This window comes from Myotis yumanensis, unplaced genomic scaffold (assembly GCF_028538775.1).
Source record: "Myotis yumanensis isolate MYYU_CA2020_CCGP unplaced genomic scaffold, mMyoYum1.0.hap1 SCAF_18, whole genome shotgun sequence".
Taxonomy (NCBI): domain Eukaryota; kingdom Metazoa; phylum Chordata; class Mammalia; order Chiroptera; family Vespertilionidae; genus Myotis; species Myotis yumanensis.
In genome coordinates this window covers 17,737,685-17,760,649 of record NW_027223769.1, presented here as the reverse complement: position 1 = coordinate 17,760,649, position 22,965 = coordinate 17,737,685, and the positions used below count along the sequence as shown (strand labels likewise).

The window sequence follows — 22,965 nt, the reverse complement described above, 5'->3', positions numbered from 1 at the left end:
CTAAATATTATATTCATTCTGTCTAGTCAAACTCGGCGATTGTCATCCTTTTTGAAGTTTTTGGTTTAGTTTCATGATGTTATCTCCGTTTCTGTAAACACTAGGTGGTGGGTGTGTGGATGTAAGGTTATGTGTTGTATGATTGTTAAAAATAAATGAATTTAAATTAATTTTAGGGCAGCCCTTAAAATCCTGGAGAAAACCAGGCTTAGGACCAATCTCTTACCTAACTTATAAAATTGATTCAGCAGCAGTTGTAACAACTTATGAGCCAGTAAGAGCTTACTCATATTAAGGCTTAAGTTTGAAACCTGAAGCCTTATTTACAGATTTTGTTCCCAATTTAAATTAATTGTGGTTTTAAAATCATAGTTACAAGGCAAGTTATAGCAAACTCCTGATATGGCAGTTTAGTTTTACTGAAATAGAATTTAGTGGGGGTTTTTTGTTTTTGTTTTTTTACATGCCTATATTTGAATAGTCTACAGCTACCCACTGTCTTGTGGCTAAATTTAATGTTATGTAAATGGGAAATTTCTCCATACTTGTAGCTTACCCCATACACTTCTTCCTACTTTTGTTGCTCATTTTCCAAGGTGGTTGGCAATTATACATTTTTTTAAATCTGTGGTACAAATGTGTAAAATGTAGTAAAGTGTTTCTTGCTGTTCTGTACTCTGAGCCCTCTCCTCCCATTTCCGAATGGAGTTATGAATACCATTCTTGGGACCACTTATGATCATGGCAATATCTTAGAGGCCTGTTTCTTTACGTCGCCTTACTGTTGAATAGAAAAACTGTCAAGTGGGTGGAGGAAGAAGCACCAGTCAGAAAACTAAGAAAATTAAGGATAAGTAAATGTTCAAAATTATTATTAAAGTCTTATAAAAGGGATTCTTTCCAGAAAGTAGCTTTGGGACCAAATTGTATCTGTTTTACGAAGCCGAGTACAGTGTTTGGTGTTCAGACAAGGCTTCTAAGGCGGTATGGAGCCCCTTTCTTCAAGGGCTTACATTCAGCTTGCGTACCATTTGGCAAAGGCATGAACTTAATATATTGGAGGCAACATTTCCCATAGCCCTGGTGCTACTATTTAAAGAAATCACCTTGAGTTTACCATAGAATACAGAACTTTCAGTTTCCTAAGCATTTCAATCATTTAAGGTTTTTCTCCAAATTGAGTATAGAAGTAAGCCAACTGGACAGCTCACCTTGAAGAGTTATTGTTAGTTAACATTGGTAAAGCAAGGGATGTGGTAGGAAAAGTTAACAGCCACCACTGCTTATGTTATTCAGAGGTTCCTTGGGGAACTCAAACTCTTCTTGGATAAAAGTACAATGTTAAACCATATGAAATTGCCAATATTTTATCATCTTTGACCTACAAAAATGGAGCTTTCATGTGGTTCAGCCTAATAGATTCGTGGTTTGGGTTTTAAATATATACATTCAAATGTAAAATATTTATGAAATTCTGACAGATCCGGCTAAATGAAGATACCATCCAAGATGTTGTCCAGGCAGCGGACCTGCTCCTGCTGACGGATCTTAAAACTCTGTGCTGCGAGTTTTTAGAAGGCTGCATTGCCGCTGAGAACTGCATCGGGATCCGCGACTTTGCACTTCACTACTGCCTGCACCACGTGCATTACCTTGCCACGGAATACCTGGAGACTCACTTTCGAGATGTCAGCAGCACAGAAGAATTCCTAGAACTGAGTCCTCAGAAGCTTAAGGAAGTGATTTCTCTTGAGAAGTTAAACGTTGGCAATGAAAGATACGTATTTGAGGCAGTAATTCGATGGATAGCACATGATACCGAAATGAGAAAGGTACTTGTATTTTATAATGTTGTCTAACTTTGCCTTTTTACTTATTTCATTGATTTAGTTACTTTTAATCCAAATTATCGATGTCTTTCTCCTTCAACGTGAAAGACTTGCAAAGTTACGTTCTAAAAGATCTCCGTAAAGCATCTTCCCATAGGATCATTAAAGCGGTTGGTGTTTCAGAACATAATGTCCTCTGAATGTTGTTCTTTATGGGAAAATGCATTTCCAGGTTAAGCTGGAGATTATCGAAATGCAGTGTCCCCAGACTCACTTTCATCACCCTAAATCATTGGCTAACCTCTTCAGCAACTCTGATGCAGACAGCATGGCAAGGGGGGCACTGGGAGCTCTGGCACAGGAGGGTGGGGGGAGGAGTGCTATGGGCTCTCCCTGGAGTGATTGACACCACTGGGGAGAAAGCAGGAGAGCACTCTGAAGTTTTCGTGATAATGCAGGTCCAAATAGGAAGGTTCTGGGAGTGAGCCTGGGAAGGAAGGGTCTTCAAGAATATCAGACTTTAGATACATATTGTTGTTGCACTGGGAGAGGGAGCAAAATCACAGGGCTTTAAGTCCAGTACTTAAAATTAGATGCTAGCTTCAATTACTGTACTTACAGTGAAAACTACATTAGGTTTTAGAGTAGTTTTCAAATGTACAATTGCATTATTAATTTAAGTTCTTGATAACCATTGACTTATGTTTTAATGATTACTGTATAATTATGTAAATTCTGTAGGCCTATGAGTATGTCCAGAAACTATGCTTATAGACTCAGCATAGTTATACAGTTGATGTTCTATTTTCCACATTAGTTGGGCAAGTTAGGGAAGGAGATAGAACATTTTCCATTCACTGAGTCCACTATCAGTAGTTTCTCCCTTACCCTCTTCTTGCCGGAAAGTGATGAGGATGCTAAAGTCAACTGACTGCTGGGGAAACAAGAGGCAGTTTTTCATCCTTTGGTTAATCTGAACATGATGCTGTAAAAACTGTTTCCTTTTAATACTCAGGGTATAGAAGAGTATACCTTAAAATGACTATTTCAAAACCAAGAAAGACTATCATTAAAGAGTTTCACCTTATGTATGTAGAATGCTATAATCATTTGGTTCAAATTTAATGATGGATCGTGAAAAATATATAATTCATATTTACATATTAGATATGTTTAACAGTAATTACTTAAGAAATAATTATATAGACCTAGCCGGTTTGGCTCACTGGATAGAGCGTCGGCCTGGGGACTGAAGAGTCCCAGGTTCTATTCTGGTCAAGGGCATGTACCTTGGTTGCAGGCAACATCCCCAGTAGGGGGTGTGCAGGAGTCAGCTGATCGTTGCTTCTCTCTTATAGATGTTTCTAACTCTCTATCCCTCTCCCTTCCTCTCTGTAAAAAATCAATAAAATATATTTAAAAAAGAAATAATTATATAGTACTCAGCATTTTTTTAACTTTGTCTTTTCTAATTTTTTCATATAATAATAATGTTGAAACATTTTCACTAACTGGTTTACCATATTGTATCAAGCTATTACTGTATATAATACTTCTATAAACATGATTTAATTCACAGCACATTCAAGCAAATTGTAGCAGAGTTCTTGCAAGTTTTCTTATTGCTATGGGAACCCTATAGGGTGTAAAGAAAGCTGCTTGAAACTTTGCAGTGATACATCAAATATAAATATGAATTGATGATTTTTTTAAAATTAAACTTTTTTAAAAATCAAGGCTATGGGAAATAGAAAGGAACGGGGCTGGTAAGCGTATTCACGGAGTACTAGCATTTATAACTTGCCTTGTGATAGTCTATCAACAATTTCAGTGTTCCATGAGTTGAGAAATCCATATTCTAAAAGCTATGTATTGCATTCTCCATTTTTCCTCTCCATCCTCTCTACCCTCTTCTGCAGGTCCACATGAAGGACGTTATGTCAGCACTATGGGTTTCAGGATTAGACTCCAGCTACTTACGGGAACAGATGCTGAATGAACCATTAGTACGAGAAATTGTCAAAGAGTGCAGCAATATACCACTGAGCCAGCCACAACAAGGAGAGGCAATGCTGGCCAGTTTCAAACCCCGGGGCTACTCAGAGTGCATTGTGACCGTTGGTGGAGAAGAAAGAGTGTAAGTATGGGTGTGTGTTGTTTGAAAACGGTATAGGGGAAGAGAGATCTTTGTGTGAACAAGAATTCATAATATTTTTCAGTATCTAAAGCATGATAGCAGTAGATTTTTTAAATGGTTTAAACATTTTTTGGAGTGGCAAACTAGTCATAGTTATTGTAGCAGAACTACATAAAACATATTAACTGCTAATCTATTTCCCTTTTTAGTTCACGGAAACCAACAGCAGCAATGCGCTGCATGTGCCCTCTTTATGACCCTAATAGGCAGCTTTGGATTGAACTGGCCCCTTTAAGCATGCCAAGAATTAACCATGGAGTGCTCTCAGCAGGTACTGTTCTGTGGCAAATTTTACTTAAACACATGATCAAGTAATGTGTAATTTCTGGGTTGTGCAGAACAACTCAGCCTTTATTTATTTATTTATTTATTCTTTTGGTTAATCTTCACCCAAGTATATTTTTCCCATTGATTTCTAGACAGAGTAGAAGGGATGGTGGGGGGAAGGGGGGTGAGAGAAAGTAAAACATGAATGTAAGAGAGACACATCACTTGGTTGCATCCTGCCCACACCCCAACTGGGGCCAGGGATCGAACCTGCAACCTAGGTAGATGCCCTTGACCCAGATTCAAACCCTCGACCCTTTGATCCTTCACTTCACTGGCTGATGCTCTAACTGCTGAACCACACCAACCAGGGCTGACAGCCTTTTAAAGAGACAATTTTATTATCTCTCTGTGATGACATTTTTAATGTATTTCTAACTTTTATGACTATGGTAAAAAGAGTGTCTTCTGTCAGTCCTTGTTGTCCCCAAATTATAATACATAGCAATTTTTCAGACTTTAGTATATTACTTAATGACCTAACTCAGTGGTCGGCAAACCGCAGCTCGAGAGCCACATGCGGCTCTTTGGCCCCTTGACTGTGGCTCTTCCACAAAATACCACATGCAGGCGCGCACATACAGTGCGATTGAAACTTTGTGGCCCATGCGCAGTAGTCGGTTTTCGGCCTGGGCGAGTCTATTTTGAAGAAGTGGCATTAGAAGAAGTGGGGGGTGTCGGTCGGGCAGCGGGAGATGTGGTGCAGACAGGCCTCGGAATACGCAGTGCCGGGGAGGTACATTGTTTTGAGGTACGTTCGCTGAGGTCGACCCCTTCCAACTCTCCCATCCACACTCGTCTTGTATACTTGTTTCAGATAGACGAGTGTAGATGGGAGAGTTGGAAGGGGTCGACCTCAGCGAACGTACCTCAATCAGATTGAGGACGTTTTTAGCAAAGGCCAGCTTAGGAGTACCCTAATTAAGTTAATAACAATGTACCTACCTATATAGTTTAAGTTTAAAAAATTTGGCTCTCAAAAGAAATTTCAGTCATTGTACTGTTGATATTTGGCTCTGTTTACTAATGGGTTTGCTGACCACTGACCTAACTGATAGAAGAGCAATGAGCTGTGTGACCATACTTGGAACACAGAATTTCTCTTAGCTGTGATAGTCACATCATCTTTGAAATTCAATTTAGAATCACAATATATAACTGTGTCTAAAATAAGAGTATATTGTAAAAGCAGGCATTTCATATGAGACTCTAGAAGACATTACTTAACAATGGCATAAAGTTATTTTACCACAGAAAGGATGTTTTAGTTGACCTTTACAAGTTTGAAAATAGCTCCATGGTATTCAAAGCTCTTACTCAAGGAAATGATAGAAAAGGTTGTCTTTGCTGCCTTACCCCTGTTAGCCTCCTTTCTCTTAACCTTGGATCTGCCTTTTGGGTTCATCCCACAAGTACCATTTTACTTCATTCTAATTTTTGTCAGCAGTCCTTCTGGGATCCTTACTTTATTTTTTAAAGCTATATCACACCGCCCTAGCTAGTTTGGCTCAGTGGATAGAGCGTCAGCCTGTGGACTGAAGGGTCCCAGGTTCGATTCTGGCCAAGGTCACACGCTCGGGTTGCGGGCTTGATCCTCAGTAGGGTGTGTGCAGGAGGCAGCCAATCAATGATTCTCTCTCATCACTGATGTTTCTATCTCTCTCTCCCTCTTCCTTCCTCTCCGAAATCAATAAAGAAATATATATTTAAAAAAATAAATAAATCTTTATCAGACCATACCATGTCATAGAAATGGCTAAATCTATACTATAGTGTAGAAATGGAATAATTTTCTGGGTGCCAGGTTAATTGAAATTATTGTCAAAATAAACAGCTGGATGGAGTGGTATAGCCAGTAAGATGTAGGGCTGATTTCTCTGTTCTACCTTTTCAGAATTTGCTTCTTAAAATTTTCCTCCCATGATGTCTATACATATTTAGAATTTTCTCACATGCACACCTACCACAAAGGTTCCTATATCATTAATTTTCAAAAGTTTCCTAGAGAGTTTGACATTTCAGAAACTTTAAACCATGAGGAGAGGAATTGTGTCCAGTTGTATGGACTGAGGTTGTGAAATGATTGAAGTAGTTCCTATTTGCCCAGCCATTCTGCATTTCTTCTTTTCTTGCATTTTTTAATTGATTGACTTTTTTGGTCATTTATTCTTTCCCTCTATACTAGTTTAGAAGTTATATTCTTTGTGTATATTCCTTTGAAGGTTTCCTTAGAAACCAGAGCCTATTATCAAAGCCTAAAGTTAACCAGTACTTTTATACTCTATTTTTCATGTTTTCTAGTTTAGTAGTATTAAAATACATAATCATTTATAAATACAATATTTGCATATGTACATGTTTCATTAATCTATGTTTTACATATGTATCTATAGGTAGATTGTGTAAACTTACCCACATGTTTACCACTTTGTTTTTTCTTTCTTGCTCCTCAGACCTTCCATTTAGGATCATTTTCCTTCTCTTTAAAATTCATCCGTTTGAATTTTCTTCATTGTGGTTCTATTGGTAGCAAACTCTTCAGATTCATTTGTCTGAAAGTATCATTACTTTGCCTTCATTTTTAAAGGATATTTTTGCTAGGTATAGAATTTAAGGTTGGTATTTACTATTTTTCAGCACATTGAAAATATCTTTCTACTAACTTCTGGCTGTTATTGTTGTCAGCCTAAAAATCTATCTTTTCTCAGGATTGTATTTAAAATATTTTTCCTTAGTTTTCTGCCATTTCATTACAGTGTGCTTACATGCACATTTTATTTGACATTTTACCATATTTGGGGATTGTTGGTCATCTTGACTCTGTGGCTCAGCCTTTTGAATCTGGATCTTATTCATTATGTCTTTAAAATATTGCCTCTGTTCTCCTTTCTTCCTTTGATTTTGGAAGTCAGATTAAACATGGCTAGACATTTTTACTCCATCCTCTGCCTCCTACCATTGCTTTGTTTTTTATGTTTTTGCCATACTGTATTGCTTTCTTTATTATTTCTTTTTATTTATCTTCCATTTAATGAATTATCGCTTTAATATGATGGATCTGCCATTAAAACCATCTATTGAACTTTTAATTTTATCTGTTTTTTATTTTTTATTTCTAGAAATTTTCTTTAAATCTTTTTCAAATCTGCTAGTCACTTCCTTAGTCCTATTTCCAAAGAGTTATCTTCAAATTTGTCATTATTTCTTAAACATAGTAAGCATTGTTTTTTAAGTCTTTTGATTATTTCAATATTTGAAATTTGAATTCTTTGCAAGACTACCTCCTATTGTTTGCTTCATAGAGTCTAATTTCTTTGTATACCTGAGTACAGTATTAATTTGGAATTACTATTAATCAAATTCAAATCTTGAGATTTCCTGGCTAGGCAAGGAGATTTAAATCTGGTTTCTAGTTCTGGTTGGACTTTATCCTGAAGGTTAAAACTTCGGAGAGGCACATTTGCTGTGGGCCTGGGGTTTAGATTTGTCTTTTTCATCCCCTCAAAGCCATTAAAAGAAAGATTGAGTAGTTTCCCAGAATAGATGAACTGAGATAACCCAGAGCTGCTTGGTGGGTTGAGTGGGTGGTGTCTTCCTTTTATGCTGTAGGGTAGAGGGAATCCATTCAAACATACTGAGTGAAGTAAAATGGTCAGTGACTCAGACTTCCTCTCTCACCAAGGAAGGAATGGAATCTGATAAAGATCTCAAATCTGTTGTTGTTATCAGAGAAAGTTTCTCCACATTCTCTCTCTACAGCAGTGGCATTTATATTCAACTGGAGGTGGGTATTGAAGATTTGTTTCAATTTTCTTGTGTGTCTCCTTTGATTTTTGCAGAAGGATTTTTGTTTGTATTTGGGGGCCAAGATGAAAATAAGCAGACCCTGAGCTCAGGAGAAAAGTATGACCCAGATGCAAATTCATGGACTGCATTGCCACCAATGAATGAGGTAAAACATTGCTTTTTTATTTGTTCGGCGTGTTTTTTTTTCCTTTGGCACTTTTGTTTTGCATTTGAGTATAAGAAAAAATGTAGCAACCCTGCCAGGCCCCCTTGCCTAAGGCCAGTGCCTGCCCTCCCAGCTCTCCTCTCTGTGCCATCCCCTTGCTCAGTCTGATCTCCTCGCAGTCTCTCAGACCTAGAAATACTCCTGCTTCAGAATCTTTGCCAGATACCCATGTTCTTTGCTTCCTTCAATGTTTGCCCATATAGCACCTTGTCAGGGCAACCTTGCCTCTGGCCCATCAGTTCTCCTGTCTCCCCTACCCTACCTTCTTTCTCTTCATACCATGTAACACCTTCTCACATACGGCAAAGTTCACGCAAATTCTTTTTGTTTTTTTGTTAATCCTCACTTGAGGATATTTTTCCATATGTTTTTTTAGAGAGAGTGGAATGGAGAGGGAGAGACAGAAAGAGAAACATCGATGTGAGAGAGACACATCGATTGGTTGCCTCCCGCACATGCCCGACCAGGGCTGGGGATTGAGCCTGCAACTGAGATACTTGCCCGAAATCGAACCCGGGAGTCTTTAGTCTTCAGGTTGATGCTCTATCCACCGAGTCAAACCAACTAGAGCGTTCACACAAACTCTTGATGGCAGGGGAGTTTGTCTGTGTTTGGCTGACATTCTGTCTTCCGTGCTAGAATAATGCTGGGTGCATAGGGGACACCAAGAAAAATATCGACAAAGGAATGTGAAATGCCTCCAGCTTCTGTCATTGCCATAGCCTTAGCACAGACCTGTTTCCCACACTGCTTCTCTGCTGCAGGCAGTCCTGTTACTGTGGTTCTTGTCTTTCACACATCAACTTGGATACACTTGCACAAAGAATCTTACTGAACCAGAAGTTAATGTGTGTGTTTTTCTATTTGTGAGCTATTGTGAGTAAAAAGTACTGATTCTGACCGAGAATTTACAATGCAGGTAATTCCCTTGTTTTGAGAAATTTCTAGGCTTGGGTTCTCTGTCTATTGTGATAGACAGAATGAGCTGCTAGGGAAAGCAGAAATGTTTGAGAGAGAGGGTTTTGAGCATGGACTTCCTTGCTGGAACATACCTGTAATTTTTATGAAATCCATAATACTGGCTTTCATTATGACAGCCTTTTGTATACAAAGATCTTTGATGTCTTTTCAGGCAAGACATAACTTTGGAATTGTGGAGATCGATGGAATGCTTTACATTTTAGGAGGAGAGGATGGTGAAAAAGAGCTAATTTCCATGGAGTGTTATGATATTTATTCTAAAACCTGGACAAAGCAACCTGATTTGACCATGGTTAGAAAGGTGAGGACCATATCTTGTGTTTACAAACTGGATTTTATGGTGGATGTTTTTTTATTTCCTACATAAGTCTTTTAATACAATTGATAGTGTTAAAAGAATTAATGTTACAGAATTCTGCTTCTATTGGTAGTTTGCCTTTGCTATCATACACCAAGGTGGGAAACAGAGGGTGTGTGAGCATTTACCTAACAGTGGCTGTCTGGCACTGCTGTGTCCAAGGCCTATACTTGATAAATGCTTTGTTAGTGCACTAACTTAGGAAGCAACCACATCTTCTAAACCTATTTTCTTAATCATCATGCAGGACGAGGGAGAAACATTAATTTTGAGGTAAAGAGCTACCATTGCTCACTGGGTAGAATAAAAAGACACAAATGGTCACATTGGCTCTATAGAGCATCTGTCTTTATTTATACTCTCTGGGAGAGCAGTGAGTTTATCATCAAACCAGAGTTTTGTCCAGTACTGTAGGTATGTCCACCTTTAAAATACTGACATGTACTCATAATATGTTCTCTTACTGTCTGTGCCCTTTCAACTAAATTATTTGGGCAAGAATTGAGTGATATCTTGCTCCATAGAATTAAATCTTGGAATCTTTAACAGTGATGAAAAGATAGAGAGACTGGAAAGTTCCCTGAATAAGAGGGTTATTAATTATCTTAGTGAAATAGTATTAGATGAAGTTAATTCTTTTCTGAGGATTAATAATATGTGTAGTACCTTGCTCTTTTTCTCATTTTTAAATCATTTGTAATATTGGAAAACACCATAGTTTTACTATTAGAAGTCTTACAGTGCTCTTAGATAAGTGAATATTAATCTATCTAACTTTAATAATAAATGTTGCCTCCCCACTGTTGCTTTCTTATTTCAGATTGGCTGCTATGCAGCTATGAAAAAGAAAATCTATGCCATGGGTGGAGGGTCATATGGAAAACTTTTTGAATCTGTGGAATGTTATGACCCAAGGACCCAGCAATGGACTGCTATATGTCCGCTGAAAGAGAGAAGGTGAAAGAATGTGCATATGGACTTTCCCCTGAACCTGGCTTTTGCTCGTCATTTCGTTTAAATGAACCTTTTATTTGACTTGGCATTTAGTTCATATCAAATTAAATGAATAATCCATTTCCTGAAAAAGGAAGAATGCATATTCACCAAACACTGAATATTGCAGAATTAAAACAAGCAGAAGAGTAATTAGGGAATTGGGTCATGAGTTGTAAATCAAATGCCTAATCAGCTCTGTGTGGCCTTTCAGATTTGGAGCTGTAGCCTGTGGAGTTGCCATGGAACTGTATGTATTTGGGGGAGTCAGAAGTCGTGAGGACATCCAGGGTAGCGAGATGGTAACTTGCAAGTCTGAATTCTACCATGATGAGTTTAAAAGGTAATTATGAATTGTTTCACGTAGCTTCTGCAATTTTTTTTTCCTTTCAAAGTCATGTTTTAGGTTTATTTAGTTTTGTTTTCAAGTTACTTCATGGAATTGTTATTGGTGGGGTGTTCTCTTGTCTTCACCTGTTGCTGGTGGAAGTGGGCTTCTTGTGATGTCATGAGAAAAGGAATTTTCTGAGACTTGCATAGGAGAATGAAAGATACTTATTTGCATGGAATTAAACCCCTGAGTTTCCAAGATCCCATCTCCCTTTGTCCCACAGGAAAAAGTCCAGCTGTATCTTAGCAGAGTTAGAATTAAAGCCACAGCCCAGAGCCTTCGTTCCATATTTGCACAGTCCAGCATCAGGCTAGGTTAGCTTGTGTTTCCATCTGCAATCCATTGTGTGTGGGGTCTGCATGGCCTGGGACTTCTAGGGCCACCTGGCTATGGAGAAAACATGGGCAAGTGCAAAGAAGCAGGAGCAAAGAGAGAGAGAATTCCTTTGTCTTGGGATTTTGTACTCCCAAATTTTCATGGGCTTGCTTTGGCTCTACCCAAAGCCAATGATCTTCGTTCCCAGGTTAGAGTGACAGACCAGTATTTTCCTTATGTCACCCCAACTTGACTCTACATGCATCCATCTTCCCCTTTGTTGAACCTCTTCCCAGTGTAAAATTGCAGCTTCCTGGTGAAGTTGCCAGATAGCCATCCTTATAATGTCTGGCCTTCCCTTTGCTCCTTTCCTATTAGTAAGTAGCTAATTACAACGTTAACAGAATTATCTCATCTATTTAGGATCTATGTCTAATGCATACTAGATATTGAACTAGCATATTTGGCCTTTTGTGATACGACCTTTTGCTTCTTTTTCTGCTACTGTTCAACCCAGTATATTTTCCCCCAAAACATGTCATGATTATCTGTGCTTTTATACTATTCTTTTGCCTAAAATTTCCCTTCCCACATTTATCCAGTTAATTTGGCCTCTTCCAAAACTCTGCTTATTTATCACTCTCTAGAGGTCTGTTTGGGTTCCTCAGTCTGTGATTTCATAATACTCTGTACATGTCTTACTCTTGGATTGTAGTTGTTCACCGTAAGCTCCATCAGGGCATAGTCCAACCATGTCAGCTTTAAATCCTAGCTTCAGCTTTACAACTGGCCTGTATTAGACATTCAGCAAAATGCTAATTAACTGAGTGAAGTGTTGTGCCAGAGACTACCTCTGACAGGCTGCATAAATGTCTTATGGAGTAGGTAGCATTCTTCCCAACCTCCCCGTCTCTTTCCTTCTCTCATAGCGTTTTTGTCTTTGTGATATTTTTTGTTGTTGTTGTTATAACCACTAAAGAGTATTCTTATTGCAGTAATATGTTCAAATCCTGCAGGGAAGCTGCAATGCTAAAATTAATCTTGTGATAGTGTTTCAGTCCTGTTACCAGAAGGGGGTGCCATAATATAATGTTTAATTTCATATTTTTAAAAAAGAATTTTTATTGATTTAGAGAGAGAAGAAGGGAGAGAGAGAGAAACATCAGTATAATAACGAAACACTGATGGGCTGCCTCTTGCATGCTCCCTACCAGGGATTGAGCCCACAACCCAGGCATGTGCCCTGATCGGGAATCAAACCGGCAAACTTTTGGTACAGGGGATGTTGCTCAACCAACTGAACCATACCAGCCAGGGCTCATGATTTTTTATTAGAGCAAGCAGTGAGCACTTACCAAGATTTTAGTAAAATGTAAAGATATTACCTAACTTAATGTATTGTAAATGTAGGGTATTTGCATAGCCTTTTTTCCCCTTCAATTACAGGGGTAAACTATCTTAGGAGAATTTATTAGAGAAAGTGTGAGAACAATTTAGAAGATGTTTGCTATGGTGGGGCTGGGAAGCAAAATTTCAGACTTTTCTAGATTTCTCTTCCTTAACATACTACTACTATGAGGGTTGACAGTCCAAGGTATGAAGTAGTATATTAATTTCCTGCCCTAATGAATCTTGAGATAGTCTGCCCCGTTTCATTAACAAGCAGTGGACAGTGTGTTTGGTTTCTGATAAAGTATTGATACAAGCTTTTTTTTTTAATAATGGCTGAATTACTGTTTAGATAGTACAAGCTAGAGAGCTATAATAATCAAGGTTGGAATAATCAAGGTTGTTTATGATTTTACCATTTTCTGTCCCTGTTTTGAGTATATAGGACTTAAATCAGGCTGCAAAGTTTCTCAGTCTGCCCTTTATATTTCTATCAGGTTTCATATTTATAGTTGATAAGCTTTAAATGTCAGTGTATTGCTTTCAGCTTATAATGGTTAAACATAAGAGAATTGCTCCTTTCTTGCTATTTAAAAGCACTTCCAAATAAAATGCATGTATCTGTAGTTTTCTTATTTCTAAGCTCTTCAATGTTAGTTCATAAATAGAAAGAAGAAAGCTGAATTTCTGTTGTTAATATAGCATACAATTCACCCTTGAACAACATGGGTTTGAACTGTGCGGGTCCATTTAAATGCAGATTTTTTTCCAATAAATACATACAGCAATATAAATGTATTTTCTCTTCCTTATGATTTTCTTAACATTTCTTCTCTAGTTTATTGTTAGAATACAGTTTATTGTTAGAATATGTGTTAATTGACGGTTTATGTTATCAGTAAGGCTTCTGGTTAACAGTAGGCTATTAGTAGTTAATTTTGGGGAGAGACAGAAGTTATACACAGATTTTCATCCACAGGGGATGGTGTGGGGGTCAGTTTATATAGAATTCTTACTTGTTTAGATGACACATTATACCTCTAAGCACCATGTATTAACTCATTCAACTCATTTAATCTTCACAACAACCCTCTGCGTTATAGGTACTCTTTTTGCTCCTTTTATTATTTATGAGGAAACCAAAACACACAGAGGTTAGGTATCTGCCCAAAGACACACGGATAGCCAGTGGCAGAGCTTGCATTTGAACTCAGATATTCTGGCCCCAGAGTCAACCTTCTCAGCTCCCATACTATCTTGCTAAACATAGGCTTTCCCATAAATATCTATAGAAATAAAGTAACATTTTTTATTCCTTAAAAGATCAGATGTTTCCAAGTATGTTATATTTGCATTCTCTGGAAACTGTTGCCAGATGAACAATCTGTATAAAATCGGATTTATTGTTTTTAGATAATCTCTTGTCTTTCCTGCCTTTGTTCCCTATTTTTAGGTTAAAACTTTCCTGGAAAAATGCCATATCTTATTATTTTCTGTTTCTGACTAAAAAACAAGCTGAAAGAGAGCAAAGAAATTGCCATAAGTTAAACCCAGTCATAGGAACGACTTTGTCAGAATGACAGTGTCTCTACTCCTGTTCCTTATGCCCCCATTCTTTTACTAATGCTACCACCACCACCACCACCCCCCCCCCCCCCCCCCCCCGTTGTCCATACTCAAAAAGGTCCTCTTTGATCTCTCCCGGGCCTCACGTCTCATCAGCTGTCAAGTCTTATCTTCTTGTTTAAACTCTAATATGTTTTACATGCACCCCACCTTTATTTCTCTGCTCCTACTTCAAGGCATCCTCTTTCCTCTGTGCACGTCATTAGCCCTTAACCCTAACCCGTCCGTCTTCTCTAATCATCTCACCCACTTGTGCTTCTGAAGGAGTAATGTCACTCTGATCTATCGTCTCCTGCGGAAGAGTCTTCCTGTTTCTCCACTGCTTACCAAATCTAGCTAACCATGTTCAGCACCAGGACAGGCCTGCAGTCCCTCCAGCACCCTCTGTTGACAAAGCCTACCACTGCATTTATCTTTACCAGGAACCAGCTGTTGATGGTCATTTCTCTACCATGTGTTTTCATTCCATTGGCTTCTGCTTCTGTCTATATTATTCCTTTCCTTTTACTTAGGGTTTATTTTGCTCCTCCTTTCCTAGCTTCTTCAGGTAGAGTTTTTCATTTTTTTTATTTCTCTGCTGAAACCTCCTGTGTTTCATCATAAGCACATTTTCCTCTCCCTTACTGAGCAGAGTCATGGTAGCTGCGTTCAAGTCCCTGCCTGATAGATAATCTCAACATCTGAGTCATCGCAGAGTTGGCGTCTGTTGATTATTTATTCCCTTGAGAATGAGTTATTTTTCTGGCTCTTCTTTTGTTGAGTAATTTTGGATTGCATCCTGGACGCTGTGAACTGAACGTTGTCGAGGCCCTGAGGACTCTTATATTGCTTTAGAGTGCTGCTCTGAGATCTTCAGCAGACAGTGGACTTGGTTAGACTCAGACTGCAGGCTGTCACATCCACAGCGGGCGGCCGCTCACAGTCTATCCTTCAAGCCTTAGTTACAAGCATTCGTGGTTCTGGGGTCAAAGACTTGAGAATTGAGTGCCCATAAATTTAGGGGTTCTTCTCTACCTCTCATCTTTCGGAGATCCCCCCCCCCCACACACACACACACACACTTTAGTGATTCTGGTTGCTCTGTCTACCCTGATTCCAATGGCCAGAAAGATGGCAGGGTTTTCTCTCAGGGTTTCAGCTGCCCCAAGCCACTGCCCTCGGGTAAAGCTACCAAGCAATGGAAATACTCCACGTGAGATGCCTGTTCAATTTTCAGTGTCTTCCCCAAATCTGCCTGCTTTTGTTCACACTCCAGGCCCTCAGGCAGTTGTTTGTTGTATTTTGTCCAAAGCCTGTAGCTGTTCCTTGCAGGAGGATCAGCTTGTTAAGAGTTCCTTCCTAACCGGCCAGCGTGGCTCAGTGGTTGAGCATTGACCTATGAACCAGGAGGTCACGGTTCAATTTCTGGTCAGGGCACATGCCCGGTTTGCAGGCTTAGTCTCCAGTGTGGGGCATGCAGGAAGCAGCCAGTCAATGATTTTCTCTCATCAATGTTTCTCTCTCTCCCTCTCCCTTTCTCTCTGAAATAAATAAAAATGTGTTTATAAAAAAAAAGTTCCTTCCTCCCTAAAAGCAGAAACCTCACTAAAGCTTCCTCTTTCCTTCCTTTTTTTTTTGTTAATCTTCACCCAAGGATATTTTTTCTTTTGATTTTAAGAGAGAGTGGAAGGAAGGGAGGGAGTGAGGGAGGGAGAGAGAGAGAGAGAGAGAGAGAGAGAAAGAGAGAGAGAGAGAGAGAGAGAGAGAGGAGAAAAACATTGATGTGAGAAAGACATATCAATTGGTTGCCTCCCACGTGCACACTGACTGGGGTGAGGATCAAACCTGCAACCCAGGTATGTGCCCTTGACTAGGAATCGAACCTGAGACCCTTCCTTTGGTGCATGGGCTGACGCTCTAACCACGGAACCACACCAGCCAGGATTCCCTCTTTCCTTCTCTCTCCTGAGTTGATTTCCCCTTCTTTCCCCCATCCCTCCTTCCTTCTCTCCTCTCCTTGACTGTTTCCCCTCCTGCTCTCCTCTCTCTGAAGCTTGCTGCTATTGAGCCCTGCTGTATTTTGAAGTGTTGTTCTCAGGGAGCATTCTTTTTTTTTTTTTTTTTTTTTAAATCTTTATTGTTCAGATTATTACATTTGTTCCTCTTTTTTCCCCCCATAACTCCCCTCCTTCCAGCTCCCACCCCACCCTCCACCCTCACTCCCCACCCACTGTGTTCATCCATAGGTGCATGATTTTAGTCCAGTCACTTCCCGCATCTCCCACACCCCTTTTCCCCCCAAGAATAGTCAGTCTATTCCCTTTCTATGTCCCTGATTCTATTATAATCACCAGTTCATTCTGTACATCAGGTTATTTATTCACTTGATTCTTAGATTCATTTGTTGATAGATGCATGTTTGTTGTTCATAATTTGTATCTTTACCTTTTTCTTCTTCTTCCTCTTCTTAAAGGATACCTTTCAGCATTTCATATAATACTGGTTTGGCGGTGATGAACTCCTTTAGCTTTTCCTTATCTGTGAAGCTCTTTATCTGACCTTCAATTCTGAATGATAGCTTTGCTGGATAAAGTAATCTTGGTTGTAGGTTCTTGGTATTCAGCACTTTGAATATTTCTTGCCATTCCCTTCTGGCCTGCAAAGTTTCTGTTGAGAAATCAGCTGACAGTCGTATGGGTATTCCCTTGTAGGTAATTGAGCCTCTTTCTCTTGCTGCTTTTAAGATTCTCTCTTTGTCTTTTGCTCTTGGCATTTTAATGATGATGTGTCTTGGTATGGTCCTCTTTGGATTCCTTTTGTTTGGGGTTCTCTGCGCTTCTTGGACCTGTAAGTCCATTTCTTTCTCCAGATGGGGGAAGTTTTCTGCCATTATTTCTTGAAATAGGTTTTCAATATCTTGCTGTCTCTCATCTTCTGGCACTCCAATAATTCTGATATTAGTCCGCTTAAAGCTGTCCCAGAGGCTCCTTACACTATCTTCACACTTTTGGATTCTTTTTTCATTTTGCTTTTCCAATTGGGTGTTTTTTGTCGAATCTTTGGTTTGATTCTTGTGCTCCTCTGGTCTGCTATTGGGTATAATATTCTTTATTTCAGTCCGTGTATGCTTACTTTCTAATTTCTTTATCGTAGCATCGAGGGTCTCATTAGTTTTCATGAGGCTCTGCTCAAGTTTATAGCAAGCCCTCAAAATTGCGATTCTTAGCTCCATATCCTCCATTTCTGTCATGTTTTTTTGTCTCCGCATCTTTTATGCTTTCTTGGTGTACCCCCTTGTGGTCTCTGTGCGCAGTCTTGTTCTAGCCAAGCCTTAATTGTTGTAGTTAACACTAGAGGGATTTGACCACCAGGCCGACTGGCTGTAGGAATCAGCTGTTTGGAAAGCGTCTGTCTTCTGGGGAGGTGCTAGTCCAGCCCTTGCCTGAGGCGATCGGCAAATGGCTGCGCGCAGGGTTTGGGCGGGGCGGGATCCACAGGGCGGGGGGAGGGAGCAGCTATGGCCGCTCTCAGTCCTGTCCCAGCAACCGCTGCAAACCTCGGAGGGGCCGTAGCCAGACAGTCCCGCTTCTCCCGTTTGAGTCTGGGTCCCTAGAGACTCGCCCGGATCTGTAGCCCAGAGTCTGAGACTCACTCCTGAGTGAAAACGACAACCACGCCCTCAGCCACCAGCCCGCTTTGCGCGCGCACCACCTCACCACCGCACCACCGTACCTTTAAATTTTCCACACTGCGCCTCCTCTAAGCCTCGTAATGCTGTTGTTTTTGCTTCTAGTTGAAGAGTCTCTCCTCAGCCAGCCTTCCTGTGGTTCTGGTTGATGTCCGTTCCGACGTTTAGTTGTATTTTTGAAGTGGTTGTTTACGGCGGCAGTCTCCGGTGTTTACCTATGCCGCCATCTTCGATTCCTCCTCTCAGGGAGCATTCTTAATCCTGAGTTACCAGCAGACTCATCATTATAGCCTCCATGTCTAATAAGCCTGTGTTTAAAAACCTTGTAACTAAAGGCGTAACATTGCCTTGGCCATTATAAAAATCTACTACCACTTAACAGTGCCTGCTATGCACTAGACACTATGCAAAGTGCTTTATGTTGGCAATTTCATTTCATCCTCTCAACAGTCACTTGAGGTTGGTGATGGTGTCTGGTATCCCTAACTTTAAAGATGACAGAACAAGACTGGGTTAGCTAAATTGTCCCAGGTCAATGAGGTGATAGGTGGTAGAAAAAGAAATGGAAAACCATACGCCTTTTTTATCTGTTTTATAAGCAACAGCAAGTACGTGCTCCAGTTTTCATGTTAGTTTTAGTTAATTTGAAGCCTCAGCACTATATAAAATAGATCACCTAACCATGGTCGGCAAACTGCGGCTCGAGAGCCACATGCAGCTCTTTGGCCCCTTGAGTGTGGCTTTTCCACAAAATACCATGTGTGGGCACGCGTACAGTGCGATTGAAACTTCGTGGCCCATGCGCAGAGGTCGGTTTTCAGCCTGGACGAGTCTATTTTGAAGAAGTATTGTTGATATTTGGCTCTATTGACTAATGAGTTTGCCGACCACTGACCTAGGATGACTTTTCTGAAACCCAGGAAGTCTGAATTAGAGATCTGCTTTTGGTACATCATCCACATAGACCAGTTTCTTCAGCATTACTTATTCCAGAGAAGGATTATGTTAAGTTTTCAACTCTGTAAAATTACTCCAAAACATTGTATCCTGATGTGCTTTTTCTGCAGATAATGTAGTCATAATTTCTTAATTTAGAAGTGACATTGACCTGCTAAGCACACATGGTCTTTTAATGGGTTTGTTCAGAAAAGTTGTGTGTGTGTCTCCTCTGGGATTGGCCCTGGGGTGCGTTTCAGCGGCTGACAACGCATAGGGATTTTCTTCAACTTGTTTGATTCAGAGCCTGGGAAAAAATTAAATGTTGGGGTTTAGATATTTATGTTTAGCCCTAAAGACAAAAAATGTGAATAAGCCAGTTAGTTATTGTAGTTTGACATTTCAAACTTTTTCTTTCAAAGGCCTATTCAGGTCCCTGTTTCTACTTTTCAATGAAAGCTGTTAGATTTTTCACTTTTCCTATTAACTGTTCCCAGTCCCGGCCAACTATTGGATACTAGTCAACATTCAGGTGTTAGATGATTCAGTGGTAGATGAAGTATTTAGAAATATGGCAGCTCTTATTAGCTTTGCTTCTGACTTGTATAGGATCTTGGACAAATTATTTGCTTTCATGTTTCTTGAAATTCAAAATTATGGAAGTTACTTTTTTATAACAATCTTGGAATAGTATTCATTGAAATAAAGGTGCTGTTTGCAGTGAGATAGTTTTGCATTTTTATTTAGCATCGAGATGCTCTCAACTACACCTCTGGCTTATTAGACACTTCATAGAGAGTTAGAGATAACAGGAGCAATGCCCGTGCATCTGTATGCTCCAGCAATGGGTGTCGGCCTGGACTTCAGTGATTCTCAGTGGTTTAGAGACATTTCCAAGGTCTGACTAATATCTGACCAGGTTGTGACTTTAGCTATAAAAGTGAAATTGGTTAGATTACCATGAGTGAGCATCATTATTCAGCAGTCTAGGTGTGTGTGTGTGTGTGTGTGTGTGTGTGTGTGTGTAAGCAAAAAACAAAAAAAACAAAAAAAAAAACACCCAAACATTTATTTTGGAATAATTTTAGACTTGTAGAAAAATTGCAAAAATAGAGTTCCCATAAGCTACTCACCCATCTTTTTCTTACGTTAACATCTTACATAAATACAGTTCAGATCTAAAAACCAGGGTATTAACATTGGTATATTATTAAGTAAACTACAGACTTTATTTGAATTTGACAAGCTTATCTCCTGCTGTCTTTTTCCCTCTGCTCCAGAATCCAGCTCAGGGTCTGACAGTGCACTTGGTTGTTGTATTTCTTCAGTTTCCTTTCATGTATGATGGTTCCCCAGTCTTCCTGGTCTTTCACAATACTCTTGAAGATTATTGGTCAGATTTTTAAAGGATGTCTCTTAATTTGGGTTTGTCTAATGATATCTTGTGATTTGGCTGTGGTTCGCATTTGGGGGCAGGAATACCACAGTAGTGGTGCCGTGTCCTTCTCTGCACCACGTCAGGTAGAACATGATGTCAATATGTCGTGTTACTGCACGGTTGGTGTGGCTCGCGGTTGAGCATCCACCAAGAACCAGGAGGTCATGGTTCGATTCCTAGTCAGGGCACATGTCCAGGTTGTGGACTTGATCCCCAGGAAGGAGCGTGCGGAGGCAGCCTTATCAATGATTCTCTCTCATCATCAATGTTTCTATCTCTCTCTCCCTCTCCCTGCCTCTCTGAAATCAATAAAAAAAATTTTTTTAAAATATGTTGTGTTACTGTGATGCTAACCTTGATTACCTGGTTAAAATGGTGTCTGTTGGGTTTCTCCACTATGAAGTTGCTGTTTTTCCCTTTATAATTAATAAATATCTTGGAAGAGAGAACTTATGAATATGCATGCATTGTTTTTCCTCAAACTCTCACCACTAATTTAGCACCCATTAGTGGACTAGCCTGCAATAGTTATTCCTGTGGTGTTTGCCTGTGGTGATTTTTCTATTGCTCTCATTTTTTTCTACATTTATTAACTGGAATTCCCTAAAGAAGACCTGTCCCTTCTCCCTATTTTTTAATGTATTCAATTATTTATATCAGTATGGATGCATTGGTGTTTATTTTATTCTGAGTTATAAATCTGATACGAGCCTTATTTGGTTGCGCAGTTTGTTCCAGCTCTGGCCATTGGGAATCGGCCCCCGGGTCCCTCTGACACACCCCATCCTTACTTAAGCACTTCCTCTCTGCCAGCACAGGATGCTCCAGGCTCATCTTGTATTTTCTGTCTCAGCTGTGGAACCAGCCACTTCTTCAGGGAGCCCCAAATCCTTTTAGTGGTTATTAAATTGATTTTCAACAGAAGTGCTAAGGCCATTTAGAGAGGAAAGAAACATCTTTTCAGCTAATGATGCTGGAACAACTAGATACATATACAAAAAAGAAAAAGAATCATGCCTCTTTCTTACCTCATACCATACACAGAAATTGACTTGAAATGTATCATAAGACCTAAATGTAAAAGTTGGCACCATGAAATTTCCAGAAAAGAGCACAGGAGAAAAATATTTGCAGCCTTGGAGTAGGCAGAGATTTCCTAGAAGGACACAGAAAGCATGACCTATAACAGAAAAAAAGGATGAACTGGAATGCATCAAAATGGAAACTTCTGTTCTTCAAAAGGCTCCATTAAGAAAATGACAGCAGTCTACATGCGGAGAAAATGTATCTAACAAAGGACTTGTGTCCACAAACATAAAGAATATTAAAGTCAATAGGAGACAGAAAACCCAATTTTAGCATATCTTTGAGCAGACATTTCACAAAAGAAGATATAAAATAGCCATTAAACACATGCAGAGATGTTCAACGTCATTAGTCTGCAGAGCAGCGCATACCACTAACACAGATAAAATGACAAAGACTGGCGGTGATGCCAAGCAGACGGACTTCTTACACGTTGCTAACCAGAATGCAAAGTGGCACAACACACTGGAAAATAGTGAGGCATTTTTTTTATCAAGTGAAATATACTTTTAACCATATAACCAGTCAAGTTCATAACATAGGCTCACAAAAAAGATTTGCACTCTTAATGTCCAAAATGGCATTATTGCAATAACCAAAATTAGACACTACCCAAATGAGCATTAGCAGGTGACTGTGTAAACACATGCTGGCATGTCCATATAATGGAATACTACTTGGAAATGAAAATAAATTATTAATGCAGGCGACACATGGGTGAATCTCAGAAACATTGTGCCGACCAAAAGGACCAGATTGAAAAGTGCATATTCTTTATGATTCAATATATATGACATTCTAGGACAGGCAAAACTAATATCTAGAGTGACAAAACAAATCACTGGTGTCCTGGCCAGGTGGCTCAGTTGGTGGAGTGTTGTCCCACACACCAAAAAATTGCAGGTTTGATTCCGGATCAGGGCACATACCAAGGTTGCAGGTTCATTCGCCGGTCAGGTGTGTACGGGAGGCACCTGATCGATGTTTCTCTCACATCGATGTTTCTCTTTCTCCCTCTCCCTTCCTCTCTCTCTAAGATCAATAAAAGCATATCCTCAGGTGAGGATTAAAAATAAAGAAGTAAGATAAAATAAAAAGAAAGCAAATCAGTGGTGGAGTGTAGGGTTGAGATGTACTGGTGTGATGCCTAGTCCTATGGGAGGCTCACCAAGTTTTATTGTCACTGGAGTCTTCCTAGATGTGTGGTCATCCTTTGATGTCCTTAATCTTGTCCTTCTGTTTGTTTTCAGGTGGATCTATCTTAATGACCAGAATTTATGCATCCCCGCCAGTTCCTCTTTTGTTTATGGAGCTGTACCCATAGGAGCCAGTATTTATGTTATCGGAGATCTTGACACAGGTAAGAATGTGACGGTGATTTTTGTCAGGACTGTTTCCTAGTGATTCTGAGGCATGTTCT

The 22,965-nt window shown here is 39.6% G+C and overlaps 1 protein-coding gene across 2 annotated transcripts in view; it reads left to right on the top strand.

The window, feature by feature from the left end:
* GAN (gigaxonin) overlaps window positions 1-22,965 on the top strand; it is a 69,677-nt gene that overhangs the window by 33,438 nt on the left and 13,274 nt on the right. For both annotated transcript variants that reach the window (XM_070398777.1, XM_070398778.1), the window contains exons 3-10: window positions 1,482-1,832; window positions 3,749-3,966; window positions 4,176-4,297; window positions 8,193-8,305; window positions 9,498-9,647; window positions 10,525-10,661; window positions 10,912-11,040; window positions 22,796-22,905. In XM_070398777.1, coding sequence (XP_070254878.1) covers window positions 1,482-1,832; window positions 3,749-3,966; window positions 4,176-4,297; window positions 8,193-8,305; window positions 9,498-9,647; window positions 10,525-10,661; window positions 10,912-11,040; window positions 22,796-22,905 — 1,330 coding nt within the window. The remainder of the gene's footprint in view (window positions 1-1,481; window positions 1,833-3,748; window positions 3,967-4,175; window positions 4,298-8,192; window positions 8,306-9,497; window positions 9,648-10,524; window positions 10,662-10,911; window positions 11,041-22,795; window positions 22,906-22,965) is intronic.